The sequence below is a fragment of the Mya arenaria genome, chromosome 2 (assembly GCF_026914265.1).
Source record: "Mya arenaria isolate MELC-2E11 chromosome 2, ASM2691426v1".
Taxonomy (NCBI): domain Eukaryota; kingdom Metazoa; phylum Mollusca; class Bivalvia; order Myida; family Myidae; genus Mya; species Mya arenaria.
The window spans coordinates 28,956,179-28,978,679 of NC_069123.1; the positions used below are offsets into that span (position 1 = coordinate 28,956,179).

Below are 22,501 nucleotides of genomic sequence, written 5' to 3' on the forward strand. Positions count from 1 at the left end.
CGTGAAAGCATGAAAATACCGAATTAATTAACGTTACTGGACAGTTGCCTAATTCCGGATTTGCCTAAATATTCGGAAATCGTTTAAAATGCATTTCGGCGACCGTGATCAATATAGAATGATCACAGTCTACGCAACTGACCTCCATAGCAACAGAAACAAGACAAAGGTGCAGCTATTCGAGTATAACCCCAAAATAAATACCTCTAAACTTTCGCTTTCCTAAATGTCAATATTTAGTCACGTGGGGGATGACATCACACAGCGCGAGCTTTTATATTGAGGTTCGACAGGGTTATCTTTAAACACTAGACTTACTATACGATGTTTATGACTTATCTTCAATCACGAAATACAATGCCAATTACATATAAAGTAAATAAATTGACGATGTCATTGTTTTGTGTTGTGCAGCATTTGATATGAAAACGAAGCAGAAATGAAGCAGATTCGTACTTTCAAAATTTTGCAAATTCGGACAAATTAGTAGTTCGGATACGCCGAAAATACACATACAAATACTTCAGAGAAATATAAAATTTATATACAGGTTAAACATTTAATACATGATGTTCATTTAAGCAGCATTTAAATATTTGTATATTGACTTGATAATGTTTATTTTGTTCTTTGAAAAAATCCGAATATTTAGGCACTGAATGCAGGTTTTTGTCGTCGTTTAAGCCGTTATTGCGTACTGAATATTATATTATAATTAATTGTTTTTTCCTTTTATTCTTTTTCCAGTTTGGTTGATATAGGACCCAACATTTTTCTATTAAAATTTTATGCACTTATGTTCAGTAATTAAGACAATATTTTAAGAAAACTTAAAAATTGATCCGGAATTAGGCAACTGCCCTGTATAATATATAGGATATCAACAGCGATATGCTTGATTAACTACATAGTCTGACAGCTGTGTCCACCGCTTATGTCATATTTATTCGCAGTAATGAAAAAATCGTTGTCGATATCACACTTTAAGCTTGTTGCCCCGATTATAAATCTAGATATATACTATTATTCAAGATTATCAGTTGAATGTTGACCTACTAAAGAAGCATTAAGCAAATAAATCATAATACTGTTTCACTTTTTGTCATCTGATCGCCTCCCGACAGCCACAGTTAATTACGATCGCAGTCTCTCTTGTTAAAAACGCCGCAGAACTCGATGAGAATCTCATTTGAATTAAACTTGTATCAATGACTATACGAATCGGCTATGCTAGCTCTAGAGCCCTCTTATGAATTGCCTCATCGCAAAAAATATCGACAGAAAAGACGTCGCGAAAATGTATGACATTTTTATAAAATCGGACTGAACAGGTCTTTCTTTTTTGGGGGTGGGGGGGGGATTTATTATTTTATTTTTATTTATTTTATTTTATTTTTTTTGGGGGGGGGGGGTCGTCGCCGGGTCCGGACCGATTGATGTTCCAAAGTTTTAGAAGCCCTGATAATAGATATTCAAATATTCCAATGAGACTTGGTACACTCAATGTCAAAGTGTCATAATTGGCCATGCCTTCGAAAATTATGTAAAGGCAGAAATAGGTTGTAAGGGTAACATTGTGAGAGGAAATGAATAATGATAGCCATTTTTTTGCCATCTGAATTAGCCAAATTTATTTGTAAACACACCTGTCATCTGAATAAAAAAAGTGGTACACTCAATGTCAAAGTGTCATAATTGGCCATGCCTTCGAAAATTATGTAAAGGCAGAAATAGGTCGTAAGGGTAACATTGTGAGAGGAAATGAATAATGATAGCCATTTTTTTGCCATCTGAATTAGCCAAATTTATTTGTAAACACACCTGTCATCTGAATAAAAAAAAAGTGCTTTATATATGGAAATGTTGATGCCTGTAGCATTTTAATACAACTCTACATTTCAGAGAGCTGTGAGGATGGTGACTCGAAGGTGGTGTTGGAAGAACAGATGAAGATCTTCAATATGACTGAGCTCATATGGAGTCTGTGCGAAATACTGTGGATCGACCTCGCCCCTGGTGAGTTAGGGTCCAGATATAGTGTAGAAGTAAGATACTTATTCCGAGCCTTTGTGAGATACTGCTCAAGCCCCTGGTGAGTAGGGTCCAGATATAGTGTTGAAGTTAGATACTCAGTCCCAGTCTGTGAGATACTGTGGTTCGACCTCGCACCTGGTGAGATACGGTAAATTATTTAGTGTCGGAATATAGTTTAGAAGTTAGTTACTCATTGGGTGTCTTTGAGATACTGTGATTCAATTTTGCTCCTGGTGAGTAAGGAGTAAAATATGTGTGACTGGATAAAGTTTAGAAGTTTGTCACATGTTCGGAACCTAAGTGAGATACTGTGGATCGAACTAGCACCCGGTGAGTTAGGATAGAATAGTGAGTTACTCATTGCGAGCCTTAGAGAGATTTTTGGGATCAATCTCACACCTGATGATGGATTGGTAGTTATGCCCCCACAAAGTGGGGGCATATAGGGTTGCCCTTGTCCATACGTACGTCTGTCTGTCTGTACGTACGTACGTCCCGAAGATTGTTTCCGATCTAATTCTTGAAAACCGTTTGTCCAATCCTCACCAAACTTTAAACACATGTTTGTGACCATAATATCTTGATCAAGTTCGATAGTCATGGAAATCGCTTTAGTCATTTAGGAGTTACGGCCCTTTTTTGCCAAAAATACTTCAAAAATATATGTTTCCAATCTAATTCTTGAAAAGTATGTGTCCAATCCTCACCAAACTTTACATACATGATTGTGACCATAATATCTTGATCAAGTTCGATAGCCATGGAAATCGCTTTTGTCATTTAGGAGTTACGGCCCTTTATTTGCAAAAAAAAGACTTGAAAAATACGTCCCGAAGATTGTTTCCGATCTAATTCTTGAAAACTGTTTGTCCAATCCTCACCAAACTTTTAACACATGTTTGTGACCATAATACCTTGATCAAGTTCGATAGCCATGGAAATCGCTTTAATCATTTAGGAGTTAGGGCCCTTTATTTCCCAACAATACTTAAAAAATATCTTATCCGATCTAATTTTTGAAAAGGATTTGCCCTTGTGCAGATTATCCTGAATAATCATTATGGCTTATTTTCTGTGACAAAAAATCGAAGTGGGGGCATCCGTGTCCTATGGACACATTTCTAGTTTAAATTTAATTTCACAACGATTGTGAAGAAAGTTATATAAACTTATACTAAGTAACTCTCATTGGCACAATGTTGTGCGAGAGGGTGGTCTTGTGTTGTGGGGAGATCTGGGGAAAACTCAATTTTCCGGATTCATGACCACAAACTTATATGTGCCCGTGCCCGGAATGGAACCCTGGTGGCCTTGAAGAGAAGTAAGTGCACTTAAAACTGTGCTAACTGGACAAACTGTCAAGGATGGATTGTTGGTAGTGCAGATGTAGTTAAAGATGTTACTTTTTCCAATCCTTATGAGATTTTGAAAATTAACTTTGTTACTGGAGTTTAAAGAAAGCTTAGGTATCAGAATTCTTTTGTAAATCTTTGTGAGAATATCCGGATGGAGATTGCCTCTGGTTAGCTTGGATGGTTCGTTGGTACATTGTAGTCTAGATATAGCCAAAATGTTAGTTTCCCCATTCTGGTTCGTTGTGTTATTCTGTGGATTTGTATCGCCTTGTGATGGTTAAGATGGATGGTAGGTAGTCCAGATAGAAATTGAAATACAGTTGAACCTCGCTATGTCGACGTCGGATAAGTCGACTTTCCGGTTATGTCGACTTTTTTTCCGGTCCCGAATTTATTCCTTCTTATTCTATATAAAATAAATTTGTGTCGAATTTTTTTATCTTGACTTTTTCGCTATGTCGACCTCGTTTTTCAGTCCCAGTGGTCGAATTCCACACTTTTCCTATGTTCTTTATGTTGAACTGTAGATCGAGACGTAGGTGTGAAAATATTCATGATGGTTTGCGGCATGTCGCAAAATACCGTGCGTGTCAATATAACAAGCTATCATAATTGGGGGATACAAAAATGTAATGGGTAATTGTGAATAATTAAAGTTGTTTGTTTATATATTTAATTAAAGAGACATTTATTGCTCAAGCTCTTTGGTATTGTATAAAAGATGACAATTTTATTGATAAGATATCAATCCCGAATGGGAACAGAAAGAATAACTTCAAAATGTCAAATGTTAGTTCCACTGCTCTGGTCGACCAATTCAGAGAAGGACCCGGTATAAAATCTTACAATATACAAATGTATGCAATTATGGTTTTATATGTTTTGTGTGATCCATAAACGTAAAAGAAATAAATTTGACACAAATAATTCTTCTTTTGTTTCACTTTATTTTTCAATAATAAGTTTGCTGTTTTCACAACGAAAATATTTAACAAGACCGTTCAATTGTGGATGTAAACATCGGACAATCCAACTCATACGTGTTGGGATTGGTGATATTTTTTGTAATTTGGATGAGTCGACTTTTTGTTATCTCGACTTTTTTCACTAGGTCCCGAAAAAGTCGACATAACGAGGTTCGACTGTATCTCTGAATGCATAAAAATGTAATTCATTTCAAGCAGTTATGAGGTTTTGTAAATAACCTAGCTACTTGCAGTTTCTGTCAACTGTTGGTATAGTCCCTAAGTACCAGAATTTTTGATAATATTGTTGTAAACTTGGAAACTCAGAGCTGTGTTAGTAAAAATTTCAGACTTTTTTAAAGTTAATTGTTAATCATTTTAGGGGGAGTTGTAATCTCTCAGCTGTTGGAATGGCTTCGCTGGCATTTTACTGAGGGCGAACAGCTATTTGCTGAAATCACAAGAGATGAATTTCCTGAGCAGCACCGAGAATACTGGGATTGTGTAAGTTTGTGTTGTGTTTGATTAAGTTGTTGCTTGTGTTTTGCCTTGAAAAATCCACTTGCCTGCTCGCATTTGCGAGTGAATATCGAGGTCTGGCAAAATGAAATTCAACCTCACTTGTCCACCTGGGCAAGTAAGATTCTTCAGGTTCAATATTTGATCCTATTTAATTTCCAAAAACAAGATCATTGTGATAAATATTATAGTCAAATACCGGATATAAACCTCTTACCTCATTTATCTAATGAATTTGGTCAAACGTGGAGACTGTAGATAATTGTTTAGGAATTGAAAAAAACAAATTATGACTAGTTGTTTATTGTTTAGCTATTTATTAACTATTAAGTTAATTATTCAAATATTTTTAATAATTTATAATCGATCATAACTATTAAGTTAATTATTCAAATATTTTTAATAATTTATAATCGATCATAACTATTAAGTTAATTATTCAAATATTTTTAATAATTTATAATCGATCATAACTATTAAGTTAATTATTCAAATATTTTTAATAATTTATAATCGATCATAACTATTAAGTTAATTATTCAAATATTTTTAATAATTTATAATCGATCATAGCTATTAAGTTAATTATTCAAATATTTTTAATAATTTATAATCGATCATAACTATTAAGTTAATTATTCAAATATTTTTAATAATTTATAATCGATAACAAGCTGGTTTTATATGTCCTGGTTCCCGACATCATCATAAATGAATTACGCAAAAGGAAGCGGCCGGGATTAGGTTAAAAAACACTATTTTACAATAATCGAGCGGATTTTAGTTTATTTTCTTTGCAGGGCAAATGACGCAAATCAAATTGTGCAAGGCCCGATTTACTATTAAAACTATAATCATTCAAGATCTGTTACGGTAACTAAGTTTTAGAAATACAAAAGAAAGCAATGGCATTGGCAATTGGCATCTACAGAATCCACTCTCTAACTTGGCCCTAATGTACAACCACTTACCGCATTATACTATGTATAGGACACTAGCATGGATAGGACGCAGGCAAAAAAATTGGTGAAAAAAAACAGGTGTAAACCCTTAATATATAAGATAGCACGCAGAAGAAAAATGTCAAAATCGGAGCCGAAAAATTTAGGTTGGTAAAGTATTGTAAATAAGGCATATTTTGATAACTGTCTTGTGTATTTCGATAATTATCGTCGTATATCAGTAATTTAGCGTATTTCGGTAAGTCCAGTATCCGCCTCATTTGTTTTGACGATTTATTTTTTGGGATCGTGAAAATGGCAAAGGTCATTATAAACCATGCGATATTAAATTTTATAGCAAACTGATACGTACTTCGTGTTTATTTCAAGTAAATTTATACAGTAGATACGCAAAAAAAGTAACAGTAGCACATGTAATAATACAGTTTTATCCGTCAACCTGATGACGCTTTTCTTCAATTCCCCTTCGTTGTCTTCTGACGGTGTATCGTAAAGAACAATGATATAAGTCTTAAAGTATGCGTGAATGTTCTCAAAATGTCATCACCCTCAGATAGGTATTAAAACACGTTTTAAAGTGCCAACAAACAACCATACTGTAGAGTATTAACATCGCAATAGTTCGTTCTATTGATGTTTTTCTAATGACAGGCGCAAGTGTTTTTGACACCTTCACACATTTTGATTTGATTTGATAGTGACAATAATGCTACTTTGCGGTTAATGCTACTTTGCAGTATGCACATTCCTTTATTATTATTTTAAAACAGTAACATACAACAAAATGTTTTGTAAAATATCAAAATGTTAAAATCGTGATCAACGTTTAATTGGTATTTACCTCATATCCCGTTTCTGTTGCCATTATAACTCAATCCAGTTAAAGCGCTGACTCAAATTGAGTTTTTGTGAGTAGCGTCCCTTTTGTAAAAAATAAAAAATACTCATGTTTGTTTTCATTTTATTTTTTAATAAATCATTTTAAAGTAAACATTTAATATATTTCTGTGTGTGTTAACTTAAGTGATTTTACCTACGTCAGTTGTTCTCTTGGGTGGACACCGAGTATCGGCACTTACCATTACCGCGTTCATCTCCGGTCTGACACTTTCTGCCTGAAATGGACTTGTGAAAAAAGGATTAAATCCTAATAGCATAGAAAGGACACAGGCAATTTTTTAAATGTTAATCTGGGGTTAAAAAAAGTGCGTCCTATGCATAATATAATACGGTATCACCGAACTTGGTGACCTAAAATTAAAAATTGTGACAGTTGGTGCTCTTGCTTTTAGTGAAAGCTATGACCTTTTGGTTTCAAAATCAACAACAGTATCACTTCATTTTCAGATCTACCGCCTTGTTCTTCAAGGCCAGCTGGATAAAGTTCGCATTCTTCTCTCCCACAATGCAGCCGCTCGCACGGATGCCTTCCTGAGCATGGACGAGGTCCTTAGGAAAATGCCCATTTTCAATGTATGTATTCATGTAAAAGTGGTTACATAAAAGGGTCAATGATTTTAGGTCTTGTTAAAAAGTGCCAGGGGCCGTACAGCTCTAGTAGTAATGTTTATTTTGGGCTTGTTTTATCAAATTGAGACGTTATATCATGTCATAACCTTTATGTTCAACACCCTTCAAATGAATATTTTCCCAAAATTATCAAAACTGTCACTTAAAACGATGTTTTGTACAGATTTAGACTTTTTTAGAATATTTTCTGACCATTTCACTTTTGAAAGGTTTGAAATAACTTTTGTGAACTATGTGACTTTTTTAACAATTTACATTTTACTTACAGCAGGGTTAGACACTAACATTTTTCACAAGGTAGTCCCTCGGACTACTGAGTCCCTCGGACTACTGGATCCCAAATCTGGGTAGTCCAGCAAAAACTCTGGTAGTCCATAAAAATGCAAGCCCGATAAATTCCTCCGCCTTGCCAGATAAACTTCCTCCATCCACGGCACTAACCTAGTATTCTCTATTTATCTGTCTCAATCTTAAAATTTCCACATTCTTCAAAACAATTTTTGGCCTTTAAATTTAATTTTAAAACCAAAAAAATGCTAAAAACTATGTTTATGCTAAAATACCTCAGATTAAAAATATAAAAACCATGCTAAAATACCCCATAATCTGTCACTTTCAGGAAAATGTTGCAATAAATCACTTGACACTAAAACACCTCGACTGAGATCGTTGCTAAGTTATGGCACAAATGACAGACATCCTACTGATAAGCAATATTTGATTATTGGCATCCTACTATTCAGTATTCTTTGTTAATCTAAACAACATATCATATAATACTTAAAAAAAACATGATGAAATAAATTCCGAAAGTGTTATTAATTATTTTTTGTATGGGAGTAAGATAACAATTAACATGATGCTGCCTGTCACTCAAACTAGCGTCCAGATTAGGCAGGGCTTATCAGTTGCCGTTGCTATCCGCCATGACCTCCGACAATCCTCACATATCAACAGTAGTGTAATTACGCTGTTATATATATTTAACACAAATTATGTTTCATAATTGAGAGATAGTAAAGACAGTTTAAGAAATCCGAAATACTGACATTTTCCCTTTATGCTGCTAAAATTATAATTGATAACAAGGGACTGTTTAGTAGACTAATTCAAATCTCAAAATGTCTTAATGTAAACGTACATAATATATGTATATTTCCGTTTTAATAGCATAAGAAATATCATTATGAGAATTAGTGTACAATATTGATGATATCTTGCGATTTAGTTTGATTTTGAAATTTGTCTCCTTATTGTGCGAAAAGTTTTAAAACCGAGGCATATACATTTGCATTTAAGTTTGTTTGACATATTAGTGAAAAAGACACCTCAATTTATGTGAGTTACATTTTTTATTAAATTTAATTAAATATCTGATATATAGCTTAAGGTCACAAAAAGTATATACGTATAGATAAAATAAAATCATATTTTAAAATGATGCAAATCAAAGTAAAAACCTTTACATGTATAATGACTATGGTCGTTTCAAAATTTCTATGCTGATTGTTTGAACAGTTTTGCATTTCATTTAAAACGGAAATTTATTCATTGAGAGAAACAATAAGGTAGTTATATAAATAATGATAATAATGCATTACACTTGTATAAAACAGGTGATTCTGAATCGAAAAAGGAAGAAAAACAGCGAAATCCATTGAGTTTGACAATGGATCTATACAAACATCTTTTTTTGTTGATTTTCGGATAGGAAATTAATACATGTTTTGTTTCCCTTTATTTGAGTTTTAAAATAGAGACTGTTATTGTACTGTAACAAAATTCCGATGTTATTTAGAAATAAATTATTTTAAAGACTAGACATTTTTCTACCTGAATTATACATTGCATACAATTAATAATAATGAACTTATTTAATGTTATACTTGGTTTTATTGCTATGTTTTACGATGTTCCATGCATTTTTTATCTTATTGTCATTTATAACTTTTGTATTATTATCGTCTGCTTCTGGGTATTTGTCGGAGGTCCTTAATTAAGAGGTCATGTGACACTGTAGGTGTAGCCTTATCGCTATCGGCGTGGTGTTAATTGTTATTGGCCCTAGCTTCAATATATAAAATGTTACATTTTGGCGCGAAAATTAAAGCACACAACTCTGTCATCGTCTGCACTTACACTGCATTATACCTGTTTTGGCAGTATGATTAATTTATCAGCTGTTCTTTTAAAAGCCAGTTTAAAAGATTTCATAAGCCAGACATAATGTTCCTTCTGTTTGCTTTAAATAAACACCGACATTTGGCAATACCCTAAACCATAATAATCATGACGTATTTTCAGAAAATCTAAAAAAAGTAACAACCGTCAAGTGTTTATCTGCATCGTATCTTTCATTGTTTTTGACTGAAAATGCAAGGGATTTAGAAAATCTGCCAGTTGGACCCAAATCTACATTTAAGCAGAGGTGCACATGTCTGACGATTAAAACACACCATAGAGTGTGAAAATGGTTTTTCCCTTTCTAAATAAAGACATTCTACTGACTGGTTTAAACATTAATCGAAAGGCTATACGAAATGCGCGTGGAATTCAGTCCAACAGTCCATGTTGTCCGGAACTGCTCGGCCATCTTCGGCAAGCTTTACAATGAGTGTTTACCGGTGATAATCGGCTTCTTGACATCACGTTTTACGCAAGTTTAAGCGTAATAAAGATTTTATGCTCAATTAACTGATGTGATATTTACTTTCTTCTAGTAGTCCGACGGACTATTGACTTAAAATTTCTTGTAGTCCGACCATAAATCTGGTAGTCTCGGACTACCGGACTACTGTAATTGTCGAACCCTGCTTACATACACTTTACCTTTCCAGCAACTGTATCGGGGAAACTCTGTCTCTGAGTTTGACATGAAATGGCGTCACTGGCGGGATGACTGCGAACGACGTCTCGAGTCTGGGGAATTCTCCACCAGTACAAATCTTGATATAATGGCAAGGGTAGGTATTTCTTAAGTAGTTATATAACTCCATGTGAGCTTTTAATATTACATTGGCTGTAAACTATCTGGTGCATGTAAATGTCAAGATTTAATTGAATATTCGAATAATCTTTACCAAAAATCATTATTTCCCTTTTATTTCTACTGTTTTGAAAACTCATGAGTGTATCAGAACTACTGTTAAAACAACCTCTTTAATAAGGATATGGTTACAGCATTTAAGATAAGGCTTAAGTACTTGTTCTTTGTCATACAATTCTAAAGGGATGGCCTAACTATCTTACTTTATTCAAATATATAATGTGGTGCATTTTCCCATGTAAAGGAGCTATATCAATTTATTCACATATATGACGTGGCTTTGCCCATGTAAATGAGCTAACTCATTTTATTCACATACATGATGTGGATTTTCACATGAAGAGGAGCTATCTCACTTTATGCACATATATGATGTGTATTAGCCCATATTAAAGAACTATCTCATTTTATTAGCTCCACTGGCTGAAGGCCATGGAGCTTATGTCGTCACAGATTGTCCGTCGTGAGTGCGTGCGTGCGTGCGTGTGTAAACTTTTACTTTAAACGACATCTCCTCTGAAACTGATAAGCGGATTTTGACAAAACTTCACAGGAATGTTCCTTTGGTGGTCCTTTACCAAAATTGCTCAAATGGTTCCGGTCCATTGCACAATATGGCCGCCAGAGCTAAAAATAGCAAAATCTTTAAACGACATCTCCTCTGAAACGGTTCAGCAGATTTTGATGAAACTTGACAGTAATGTTCCTTGGGTGGTCCTTTATTAAAATTGCTCAAATGGTTCTGGTCCATTGCACAATATGGCCGCCACAGCTAAAAATAGCAAAATCTTTAAACGACATCTCCTCTGAAACGGATAGGCAGATTTTGATGAAACTTGACAGAATTGTTCCTTGGGTGGTCCTTAACCAAAATTGCTCAAATGGTTCCGGTCCGCTGCACAACATGGCTGCCAGGGCAAAAAAATAGAAAAACCTTTTAAGAACATCTTCTCAGAAACCGATGATCAGATTTTGATGAAACTTAACAGAAATGTTCCTTGGATGGTCCTTTATCAAATTTGCTTCAATGGTTTCGGTCCACTGCACAAGATGGCCCCCAGAGGTAAAAATAGAAAAACCTTTAAACGACTTCTCCTCAGAAACCGATGATCGTATTGCAATGAAACTTGACAGAAATGTTACTTGGGTAGTCCTTAACCAAAATAGCCCAAACAGTTCTGGTCTGCTGCACAACATGGGCACCAGAGCTAAGAATAGAAAAAAACGTTAAACTACATCTTCTCAGAAACCGATTATCAGATTTTGATGAAACTTTACATAAATGTTCATCGGGATGCCCTTTAACCAAAATTGCCCAAATGGTTCCGGTCCGCTGCACAACATGGCTGCGAGAGTTAAAAATAGAAAAACCTTTAAGGACTTCTCGTCCGCAGTCTTCACGAAAAACATTTTAACCTACTAGCCAGTTGGACTAGCATAATGGCATATTTTACTAGTCCGAATGACAATCTAGTAGTCCGGCTATATTGCCACATTATAAAACTGTATGCTTGAGGTAAATACCTATTTCAATTGAGCAACTTGCAGTTTGAGTAAACATTTCTTTATTATGATGCTCATGCAGTGATAGGGAGTGACATCCTTCGGTTGGGAATAGTGCTCCTTGTCTTTCAGAACCTATGGGTACTATGTAAAAACAAAAGGCATCTTGCTTGAATAGACTGTAATAATATCAACATGGTTAGAAAAGAAATGCCATGCTTTAATAGCTTTGATTACATTTTACTACTGAATTACCTCCCTTTAATAGAAAAAAAAATAATGTCTTAATTTTTCACGTATAGCATCTTTAAATAATTTTTAAACAATAATAATTTATGAGTAAACATATAAGCATAAAGTTCTCACAAAAAGATCAATTTAAAAACCTTACATTTATACATAGGAAAGTATATACAGACTGAACATTAATTTTCGTTTAAGTGACATTCTGAAAGTTTATGAAACAGCTATTTTTAGTAACTTAAATGGCCGAAAAGTGTAAGTGAAACACCAAGTCGATTCTATCTCGTCAGTTCTTTTTCAGGTTAGATATTTGCTTCATAATCTATTCAGATTAAATGTTAACCGATGATCAGATTTTGATGAAACTTGACAGAAATGTTCCTTGGGTGGTCATTAACCAAAATTTGTTAAATGGTTCCAGTCCATTGCACACCATGGCTGCCAGAGCTGAAAAATAAAAAAAACTTTATACGACTTGTCGTCGAAACCGATGACCTTTTTTCGATAAAACTTGACAGAAATGTTTGTTTGGTGCTCCTTTACTCAAATTGCCCAAATCATTTCGGTCCACTGCACAACATGGCAGCCAGAGCTATTAAAGTAAAAAATTTTTTTAAATAACTTCTCCCCAAAAATTGATGATTGTATTTCTATGAAACTTGACGAAAATGTTCGTTAGGTGGTCTTTGCTTGAACCTTTTGGCCAGTGGAGCACAGGCACTGATGTGCCTCTTGTTCACAGATACTATGCAGAGAAGAGCGTGTATTTGCACATATGAAGGACCTATCTTACTTCATTTACAGATACTATGTGGGGAAGAGAGTTTATTTGCCAATATTAAGGACCTATCTTACTTTATTCACAGATAGTATGCGGGGAAGAGAATGTATTTGCCAATATTAAGGACCTATCTCACTTTATTCACAGATACTATGCGGGGAAGAGAATGTATTTGCCAATATTAAGGACCTATCTCACTTTATTTACAGATACTATGCAGAGAAGAGCGTGTATTTGCACATATGAAGGACCTATCTTACTTCATTTACAGATACTATGCGGGGAAGAAAGTGTATTTGCCCATATTAAGGACCTATCTCACTTTATTCACAGATACTATGCGGGGAAGAGAATGTATTTGCCAATATTAAGGACCTATCTCACTTTATTCACAGATACTATGCGGGGAAGAGAATGTATTTGCCAATATTAAGGACCTATCTCACTTTATTCACAGATAGTATGCGGGGAAGAAAGTGTATTTGCCAATATTAAGGACCTGTCTCACTTTATTCACAGATACTATGCGGGGAAGAAAGTGTATTTGCCCATATTAAAGACCTCTGCGAGACATGGTACCACATGCTTGTCTCCAAGATGTTGTACCAGCGACCTACAGTCAAATCTGTGGACCTTCACTACTATGCCCAGGTATAGTTTAACTGTATTCTGACATTTTATCCAATGTTAGATAATTTAAGTTTATATTCTCAGTAATTTTTGTAGTTTCTGTACAGGCAAAGTCTTTTAAGCAAATACAGGCAATATATTGGCAACCATTTAACTTGATTTTGCATGAAAGAGGAACTCAGCATACTAGTAAATTAAGTAGGTTGAGATTGTCTGTCTTAAATGCAAAATTTAGGATTAACAAATCAAAACTTCAAATTCTTCATGATTATCAAGAATGGTTTCTATTGGAATAAGTCAATACATATGACTCATGGAATATAAATAAAGGTTATAGATGATAATATTATACTGTTTAATCATGATTCTTCAGGCAAGTATGGATGAGTTTCGGGGCGACGGTCGTATGAGTGAGATGGACAGTATTCTTCTGTCAACACTCGAGTTTGACGTGCATCAGGTCATTAAGGATTGCAGGTATGATCGAAGCTTGAGTTTGTTTACTTACCAATTAAAACAGGTGTTTGGTTTCCCCCAATGAGTAACTTGCAATAATTCTTTTAACTTTTAGCAAATTGAGATAACACTCATAAAGTTAAACCTACTGCCATGTTAACAAAAAGCAATGGATTTTATTATATGCTTTCTGATTGAATATAGAGATAAATCAGTGAAATGAAATTGATATTTTCACTGTTTAGAAATTTGAGCCCGCTCTCTGTTTCAAAGAATGAATATTTCAGTCGTAGCAACGCCATTCATGAAATATAAATTAAAGGGGCTCACTTGGGGAAATATATAAGGATCTTACACCGAAACAAATGATTATCCTCTATTATTTATATGCATATATTATAAGTAAAATTTAAAGTTTTAAATCATACTTGTGTCAGTATTTTGGCTTCTGAATCCAAAATTTTATTCAGAAGACTGAATTGACGTAGTACGACTATATTGTTGTATATATTTCAGTGCTGTGTTGTATATATTTCAGTGCTGTGTTGTATATATTTCAGTGCTGTATTGAGCGGCTGGTGGTTTGTGTCACATCTGACTGACATACTTCATCATTGTGGCCAACTGGAGTCACACAGGCTGGAGTGAGTGTTATTTGTCTGGTGTAAGGGTTATTTGCATGGAGTAAGTGTAATTTCTCTGGTGTAAAGGTAATTTGAATGGAGTAAGTGTAATTTGTCTGGTGTAAAGGTAATTTGAATGGAGTAAGTGTAATTTCTCTGGTGTAAGGGTTATTTGAATGGAGTAAGTGTAATTTCTCTGGTGTAAGGGTTATTTGAATGGAGTAAGTGTAATTTGTCTGGTGTAAGGGTAATTTGAATGGAGTAAGTGTAATTTGTCTGGTGTAAGGGTAATTTGAATGGAGTAAGTGTAATTTCTCTGGTGTAAAGGTAATTTGAATGGAGTTAGTGTTAATTTCTCTGGTGTAAGGGTTATTTGCATGGAGTAAGTGTAATTTCTCTGGTGTAAAGGTAATTTGAATGGAGTAAGTGTAATTTCTCTGGTGTAAGGGTTATTTGAATGGAGTAAGTGTAATTTGTCTGGTGTAAGGGTAATTTGAATTGAGTAAGTGTAATTTGTCTGGTGTAAAGGTAATTTGAATGGAGTAAGTGTAATTTCTCTGGTGTAAGGGTTATTTGAATGGAGTAAGTGTTATTTGTCTGGTGTAAGGGTTATTTGAATGGAGTAAGTGTAATTTGTCTGGTGTAAGGGTAATTTGAATGTAGTATGGGTAATTTCTCTGGTGTGAGGGTAATTTTTCTGGTGTAAAGGTAATTTTAATGGAATAAGGGTAATTTGGATGGAAAAAGTGGAAACTAAATGAGTTTTTTATTAAGGAAATGTAATCTGTATTGAGTATTTTAAGTATGTGTTATTTGTATGGTGTATTTTTAAGTAAGTGTTATTTAAATTGAATTTCTTTAGGAATTGTAATTTGTATGGAGCGTTTTTAAGTAAGTGTAATTTGTATGGAGTGTTTTTAAGTACCGGTAAGTGTAATTTGTATGGAGTTTTTTGAGTGAGTGTAATTTGAATGGAACCTTGGTTGTTTATTATATTACAATTTGTTATATGCAGACAATTTTGGAAAATACATCTCAAACTAGTTGTTTTGTTCATGTATGTAGGTTTGGTCACAATCTACGGGAGTACCTGCTGTTGGATTACGCGACCAGTCTGATGTCCCACTGTAGTCTGTGGCAAGTGGGAGTCGACTACCTAGACCAATGCCATGACACTGGGAGGTATGTCCATGTTTGTCAAACTAATGAAGGGGTAGCATTGGTATTTGCTTCTGAAGATATCGCCATAATCCTAGTTACAGATTTCCAGAATTAAATTTAGTATGTCCAAGTCTCATACAATTGGTTTGAACACTATGAGTAAAAATCATAGTAAAGAATTTATTTTGGAGGTATAACATACATTGGCTTTCATAAGCTTTGTTTGTTGTAAAACTTTAATTTAGTTTGGAGACAATATATTTCAGTAAAAATGTCATCAAAACATTTTATCTTATTCTAAACCATTCAATTTTTACTTTCTTGTTCAAGCTATTACATTTTCCTCTTCTCATCTACCCTGGGTGTATTTATTGTACATTTAACATTTTTCTCTTTATGTAGACATTACCTTGAGCAGTTTATTGACAACATGCCGATCGAGACTGAAAGGAAGGCCCACAAACTGTTGAATATCTGTGAAAAGAGGAACATGCCCGAACAAAGTAGGTTGACATTTTGTGAAGTCAGCTATAAAAGGCACTTCTTTGTGTAGTTCAAAAATGAAAGTTGCATTGTTAATCAGCGTAATTAAGAAATACATTCCTCTTATTTATTGGCCACAATTGTATTTGGTGACTTTTCAAACATTTACATTGCTCATAATTTTTGCGTTATGTGTTTTTTTACAATGTTAATACCAAGTTTGGTTGAAGGTTAATTATAAAAATGAGATTAAGCACGATTTACATGCATGTGAGTTGCATGAAGGGATAAAATAATCAGATTCTTGTTAAAATTGGATGTGTACAAAGCTATAATGTATGTGTAAGCTTGCAAATATAAACATGCATTCTTTTTGTGAAAAGGGCCGGTTTTCTTTGAGTTGTGGAAATACAGATACATATACCAAATTATGAAAATAACTGTAAATTTGGTCAAATTATGCTGCATTTAGTTAGGTAAAATATAACTCTTGTGTGTGATCTGCATAACTTTTTCCTTAAAACTATGTTTAAGTAAAAATGCACCTGACTGTAATATAATGAGACTTCCTTATCCCTTTGAACTTTTCAGTTAAAAGCATCTGTAAGGTGATGGGAATGAGGTGTTTGAAAAACCAGAGACTCGGTGCTGCTCTGTCATGGTTCCTTCGCTCAAAGGTAATTTAATTAAGTTGTATTAACTTCTACTTAATCCTCTCGTTGGCATGATGTTGTTCGTTGGCATGATGTTGTGCGAGAGTGTGGTCTAGTGTTGGGGAAACAGTAGAACCTGGAGAAAAGCACTTGTCCTGCTTGGTGACCACCATCAAACTCACATGCGCCCAGGTCGGTTATTGAACCTGGGTCTCCTTGGTGAAAAAAGCGAGTGCGCTTACCGGTCAAGAGAGTTAAGCATACATTCTAGTTGTATAGGTGTCTGTCGCTCATTGTAAATCTCTTGGCTTCAGTCCCCATTATACACACTCTTCTGCAAGGCCTCTCAAATTGAACCTTGTTATTATAAGTTTCTACCTGGTACATTGACTTGAGCATGGCTCTATAAGCCTATAAATTGTCATCATTTGTCTCAACCAGTCAAAATTCTTATTTTATACAGTCATATAGATAATGTATCTATGTAGATGTTATAAACTGCTCTGTAAAGATGTGTTTTGTGTCTTACAGGATGTGGCTTTTGCAACATTGATAGCAGAAAAGTAAGTTTAACAATAAAAATGAAATTCTAGTGAAAGGTAGTTTCAATACATTTTTTGCAAGCATTTAGTTCATTTATTGCATTTGTCCGGCATCTTATGAGGTTAAATATGAAACTAAGTTTAGTTGATATGAAATAATTAGTTATGGTATAGTCATAAAACAACTATGCAAAAGAATCTTGCTGTTATATGGATCTTAGTGTGAATGTTTCCATTCGTATAACTCCAGTTTGATTATAATATAGTTATTTCCCTTGACTAAAACATGAATAAAGAGTTCACTTAGAATACTCTTGTTTCTCCTTTGATTTTATCAAATTCAGAAACCATAATAAGAATTCATTGACATGTGTTTAGTTGTGATGATATGTTTATTAAACAAACGTTAATTTTCCAGATTTTTATCAGAATACAATGAGCATGGAGAGTTCTCCAACTTGGATTTGCTCGACAACCTTGGCTCTAGTATGCTGATAAGCCATCGCCTTACATTCCTTGCAAAATATCGGGAATACCACCGACTGTATGAGGAGCGAGAATTGTATGCAGCTGGTTCCCTGCTTCTTTCATTGTTGACTTCACGATTGGCGCCGAGGGAGTGAGTAGTTATAGTAATATTTCATTACAATATTATCTTTAAGCTGCACTCTCACCGATGAACCTATTTGACAACTTTGACATTTTTTGTCTCAGAATAAGCTGATTTTGCATCAGGTCTTTAAGATGAACTATAAGAATCATAATATAACAGATCTCAATTGTTTGGATCACTGCTGAAACTTTCATTTTTCTTAAAGCATTAGTAACACTTTTAGCCATAAAATATCAATTTCTGAGCATTAATTTTAAGAACAGTGCTCCAATCTTTAATCAGTAGTTTTCAGACATTTGTGCACAATTTGGCTCATTCCAAGACAAGAATATAAAAAGTTGTCAAAATGGTCAATCTATTAAAGTGCAGCCTTAAGCGCCAATTTTGATAAAGGAGTTAAATGTTGTAAATGAAAACAAGCCTGGCTGTTCTACTCCTATTGGATGATATGAATGAAAATTGGCATGATGCCGACCACCTGACTGAATCAAATATTCATAACTGTTAAACAAATGGAAAAATTACCTAATCAGATGAGTACCATTATCAAACAAATGCACATTAAATCTGATTCAACATACATCATACATGTTATTGTACTAATATACTACTGTTTGCAAATAAAGTTGGCACAACGTGCTGGTCAGTCACTTAAACAAAGCACGATCACAATGCCATTTTGCATTGAGGACAGTTTCAACTCTTCAAAGAGTTTCATTTGTCGCCGCCTCCTTCTAGCAAAATTATTTCAAAGCTTGAATTTATTTGTCTGTTTGAAGTAAAACCAACAGGAACAGTGTATGCATATATGCTTTGTGGGGTAACGAGTCCACCTCTCCAGTGGTCAGATCCAACTGATTCGTAACAGTGTTGCATTTTTAATGTTAGTAAGTTAATGCCACATACAAATGTACATATGTTTTTTTTATTCAGATTTTGGATCACATTACTTAAGGACGCCATCACGTTGTTGGAGGCCAAAGAGGTTTATAATGGTTTCTTAATGGTCTATTCATCAATAGTGTTGTCATAGCCATGGTGTCGTTTACCTTTTCTTATGACTTTGTTGGTGTTGGCAGTCTGTTGGCAAAAAAGAAAACAGTTGTCAAAGTGTGCAATCAGCTTTAAAACAAATACTAGACCAAGTTTGACTTTTGACATGTACAGTCGAAATTGTTCACTTTTTCAAACTCAATTTTATCAAGCTCAGAAACTGTTCAAGATCGGTAAATATTAAGTATGGAATAATACAAACACTCCCTTTTCCAATCATTCTTAATCATTGAAATATCTGTAATGTTTTGCCATAAATTTGAAAAAAAATTAGTAATACATGCAGAATCTTTTTATTGTCTTAATTGTTACGAAATTAGTTTAGAATTAATCAATTTAATTGGTAAAATTTTGTTTATGACGGACAAAACGACTTTGTTGTAATTTCACCTTACTTTGATAATTGAAGACTAATGCATATTTGATCATTTTAATCCTTAATAAAGATAAAACGAACCTGTATATAAACTAATGACACGTATGTTTGTATGTATCTACAGTGTATCTACGGGAGGAAGGAGACGTTTGAGTTGATGCATTGTTTGGAAGAGCTAACAAAGGACAGACAATTCCTCGCTCCTGACAATGAGAAAGAGGTTAAACAAGTACTTAATCCCAAGATGAATTGTTCAACATAAGCCAACAAAGAGGTTTCTAGGCTAGGGACCAACTAATGGCACTTTCTTGTGGTCTCTAAAGTGGACACCAGTTCTTATTATCACTAAAGAAATTAGTTTGAATGTGATTTCTTTAGATTGCAGCTGTCTATTATTCTAAATAGCCTGGTGATCTCATAGATGCAAATAGTCAATTTTAAGTATATACTTAAGATTATGCTGAAAAAATGTTATGTAAAGATGTCTCCTTAAACAAATTCTGGCATATTTTATGAACAAAAGCTGTAACATTGGTAAGAAATGGAGAAAAAATGGAGTACCGATACCTAATGCAATACTTTTGGTGTGTAAATGAAACTTATTTATTCATTTATCTCTTTTTCAGGACATCTCTGACTTGAGGGAAACAATCGACTTGCTAAATTTAGCCTTGACAAGAAACTTGGCTCGATCTATTGTCATAGAAGGAGTGATTAAACCAACCTAGCGACATCGTGGGCTATAAAACTGCAGGTTAAAAGATTAGTACAGAAAACGTGATTGTTGGTTGATACAGGATATTGAACGACTTGGATCATTGATGATTATCTCGATTTCCGCAGCAAGAGACAAGTTTATGATTGTTTAAGAAAATGTTATAATAGTGAATCAAAAAGGTTCAACGTTATGATATACAGAAAAGCATAAACATGCACTGTTTCATACATAGCACACAAAAGAATTCAGAAATGTTTCTTTTGTCATTTGTCTTGTACATTAAACTTATTGTGTCCAACATTTTGATAGAAATTATTCATTTCCAAAACTGGTTGAGTGCATCCAGCGAATCTCACATATTTAACAACCATATTTCCTGAGAGCCCAATCATTACTTGGTGCACGTATTTCTTAAAAGAAAGTGCATCCTCAGTATGCAAATAATACTGAAAAATGGGTCAAAGGAAAAAATGAGTAAAGGACTCCGGATGCGCTAAAAATGAATGAATGACATTGCAGTGACTGGCTTTTAAAGACGAATTTAAGAATGTTTTATCATGAACATAAATCAAAGGTTACTACTGAGAAAGTGACTTGAAACGTTATAAAGACTTTGATGCAACAATATTTATTTTTGGTTCCCAACTTACCTTTTTTTGCACTCAACCCTATTTGTTTTATAGTCCGTCAACAATTTTTTGGGCTGTTAATTTCTCAACTAGTTTTGGGATAACCTATCGGTTCTTGAATGGAAAAGACAAGTTATTGTACCAATAAAGAAGTTAATTCATTGTGTTAATACCATTTTTCCAATGACTAATAAATATGTGAAAATAAGAATAAAAGTATCAAAAATGACTGTAGAAAATTGTAATGTTAAACACCAAATTGTCTTTTTACTTGATTATCCTCAATGAACCCTTTTGATAGTTATGAAAATCCCAAACGCCTCTGAACATAACTTGCGGATTGGGAAAGACAAATGCAGACCTTATATGTCCTTGACTTCCTTCTATAGCTGAATGTGCTTGCATATATACTTATCATCTTAAATCTTAACTATTGCTAGATACAATTTTAATGCTCACTCGCTGAGCTAGCTTTTGAATATGAATATAACATACTTATAAACGATATTTGAACTATTGCCGGTTTTACTTTTCGGTGAGAGATCTGGCCAAAACATTTAAAATTAACTAAAAACGATGTTGATCATTATGTTAAAAATAGTTTGTGTCTATTATTACAAATGTTCCTCTGGGGCCCACCGCCGCCAGAAGAACACACCCTATAGAATAATTAACATTTAGCCACCAATGTACCTGATAATCAGAGATATTTGATCATGCAGAATGGACAGTTCTAAAATACGGTCTTTACAGCGGATGATATAGAAAGTGTTGAAAAGTGCCGACGACAAACAAAGCAAGGTATATAAATTGCGGCCAATATAGACAAAGAATGAAATCAAATACTTGTGATTTTCTTGATTTGCGTAAGCTGCATGTTGCAAATTTTAATGGGTTTTTTTTTTATTAGAAGTGATATGCTACATGTTATAAGAGCTTTTATCTGTTTATTAATAGTGTTTTTATCATCAAAAATTCGGCTTTTGTGGCAAAAATAAGATTATTTTGGCAAAAATCCATCTACAACTTAGCGCTCTTACAATATATTTTATACTGATAAATACAATAATAATACTTCCTATGTGATTATTTTGCCAAATTATCCAATTTTCGCCACAAAAAGCTGATTTTGCTGTAAAGACCACATTTCAGTGCGACCCATGCAATACATAACGTAGGGGAGGTAAATTCAGTAAACTCAAAATAAGAAATTGTATCTATTGTTACATCCCTTGTAAAACTAAAACTCCAATTTATTGCTACAATTTTAATCCAAGTCTAAAATGTTCACATTTATTATTATGCTCCTTGTTAATATTATGTGTATGATTGATGTGGTTCGCTTACTTTGGGTTTTCACTTAACCTTTATTGCCATTATTGACCCCTCCATTATGTTTGTTTTTTATGAAACAAGCAGATCTCCCTGACTGCATTTACAGTTGGTATTGGTGTTGGCCCTGCTGTTGTAGCTACTGCTTCTGTAAGGAACGGTCGAAAATTGCCACAAATAATGGTCAATCATGTTATTAGATGATTGCAACATGTTTTTTTTGCACCCAGTGGGTATACTCTTGAGACTTTTCAAATAAGGAGATGTGGTCTAGGTCCTGGGCTGAATACCTTT

The 22,501-nt window shown here is 34.1% G+C and overlaps 1 protein-coding gene across 1 annotated transcript in view; it reads left to right on the forward strand.

Moving 5' to 3' along the window:
• Positions 1–21,105, forward strand: part of LOC128211278 (nuclear pore complex protein Nup85-like) — a 61,334-nt gene extending 40,229 nt beyond the window's left edge. The window contains exons 6-20 of the mRNA XM_052915888.1: positions 1,903–2,016; positions 4,737–4,858; positions 7,183–7,308; positions 10,203–10,328; positions 13,458–13,589; positions 13,942–14,045; positions 14,585–14,668; positions 15,713–15,829; positions 16,211–16,311; positions 16,883–16,968; positions 17,476–17,507; positions 17,905–18,105; positions 19,033–19,084; positions 19,653–19,748; positions 20,155–21,105. Coding sequence (XP_052771848.1) covers positions 1,903–2,016; positions 4,737–4,858; positions 7,183–7,308; positions 10,203–10,328; positions 13,458–13,589; positions 13,942–14,045; positions 14,585–14,668; positions 15,713–15,829; positions 16,211–16,311; positions 16,883–16,968; positions 17,476–17,507; positions 17,905–18,105; positions 19,033–19,084; positions 19,653–19,748; positions 20,155–20,256 — 1,595 coding nt within the window. The 3' untranslated portion in view covers positions 20,257–21,105. The remainder of the gene's footprint in view (positions 1–1,902; positions 2,017–4,736; positions 4,859–7,182; positions 7,309–10,202; positions 10,329–13,457; positions 13,590–13,941; positions 14,046–14,584; positions 14,669–15,712; positions 15,830–16,210; positions 16,312–16,882; positions 16,969–17,475; positions 17,508–17,904; positions 18,106–19,032; positions 19,085–19,652; positions 19,749–20,154) is intronic.
• The last annotated feature ends 1,396 nt before the right edge of the window (positions 21,106–22,501 follow it).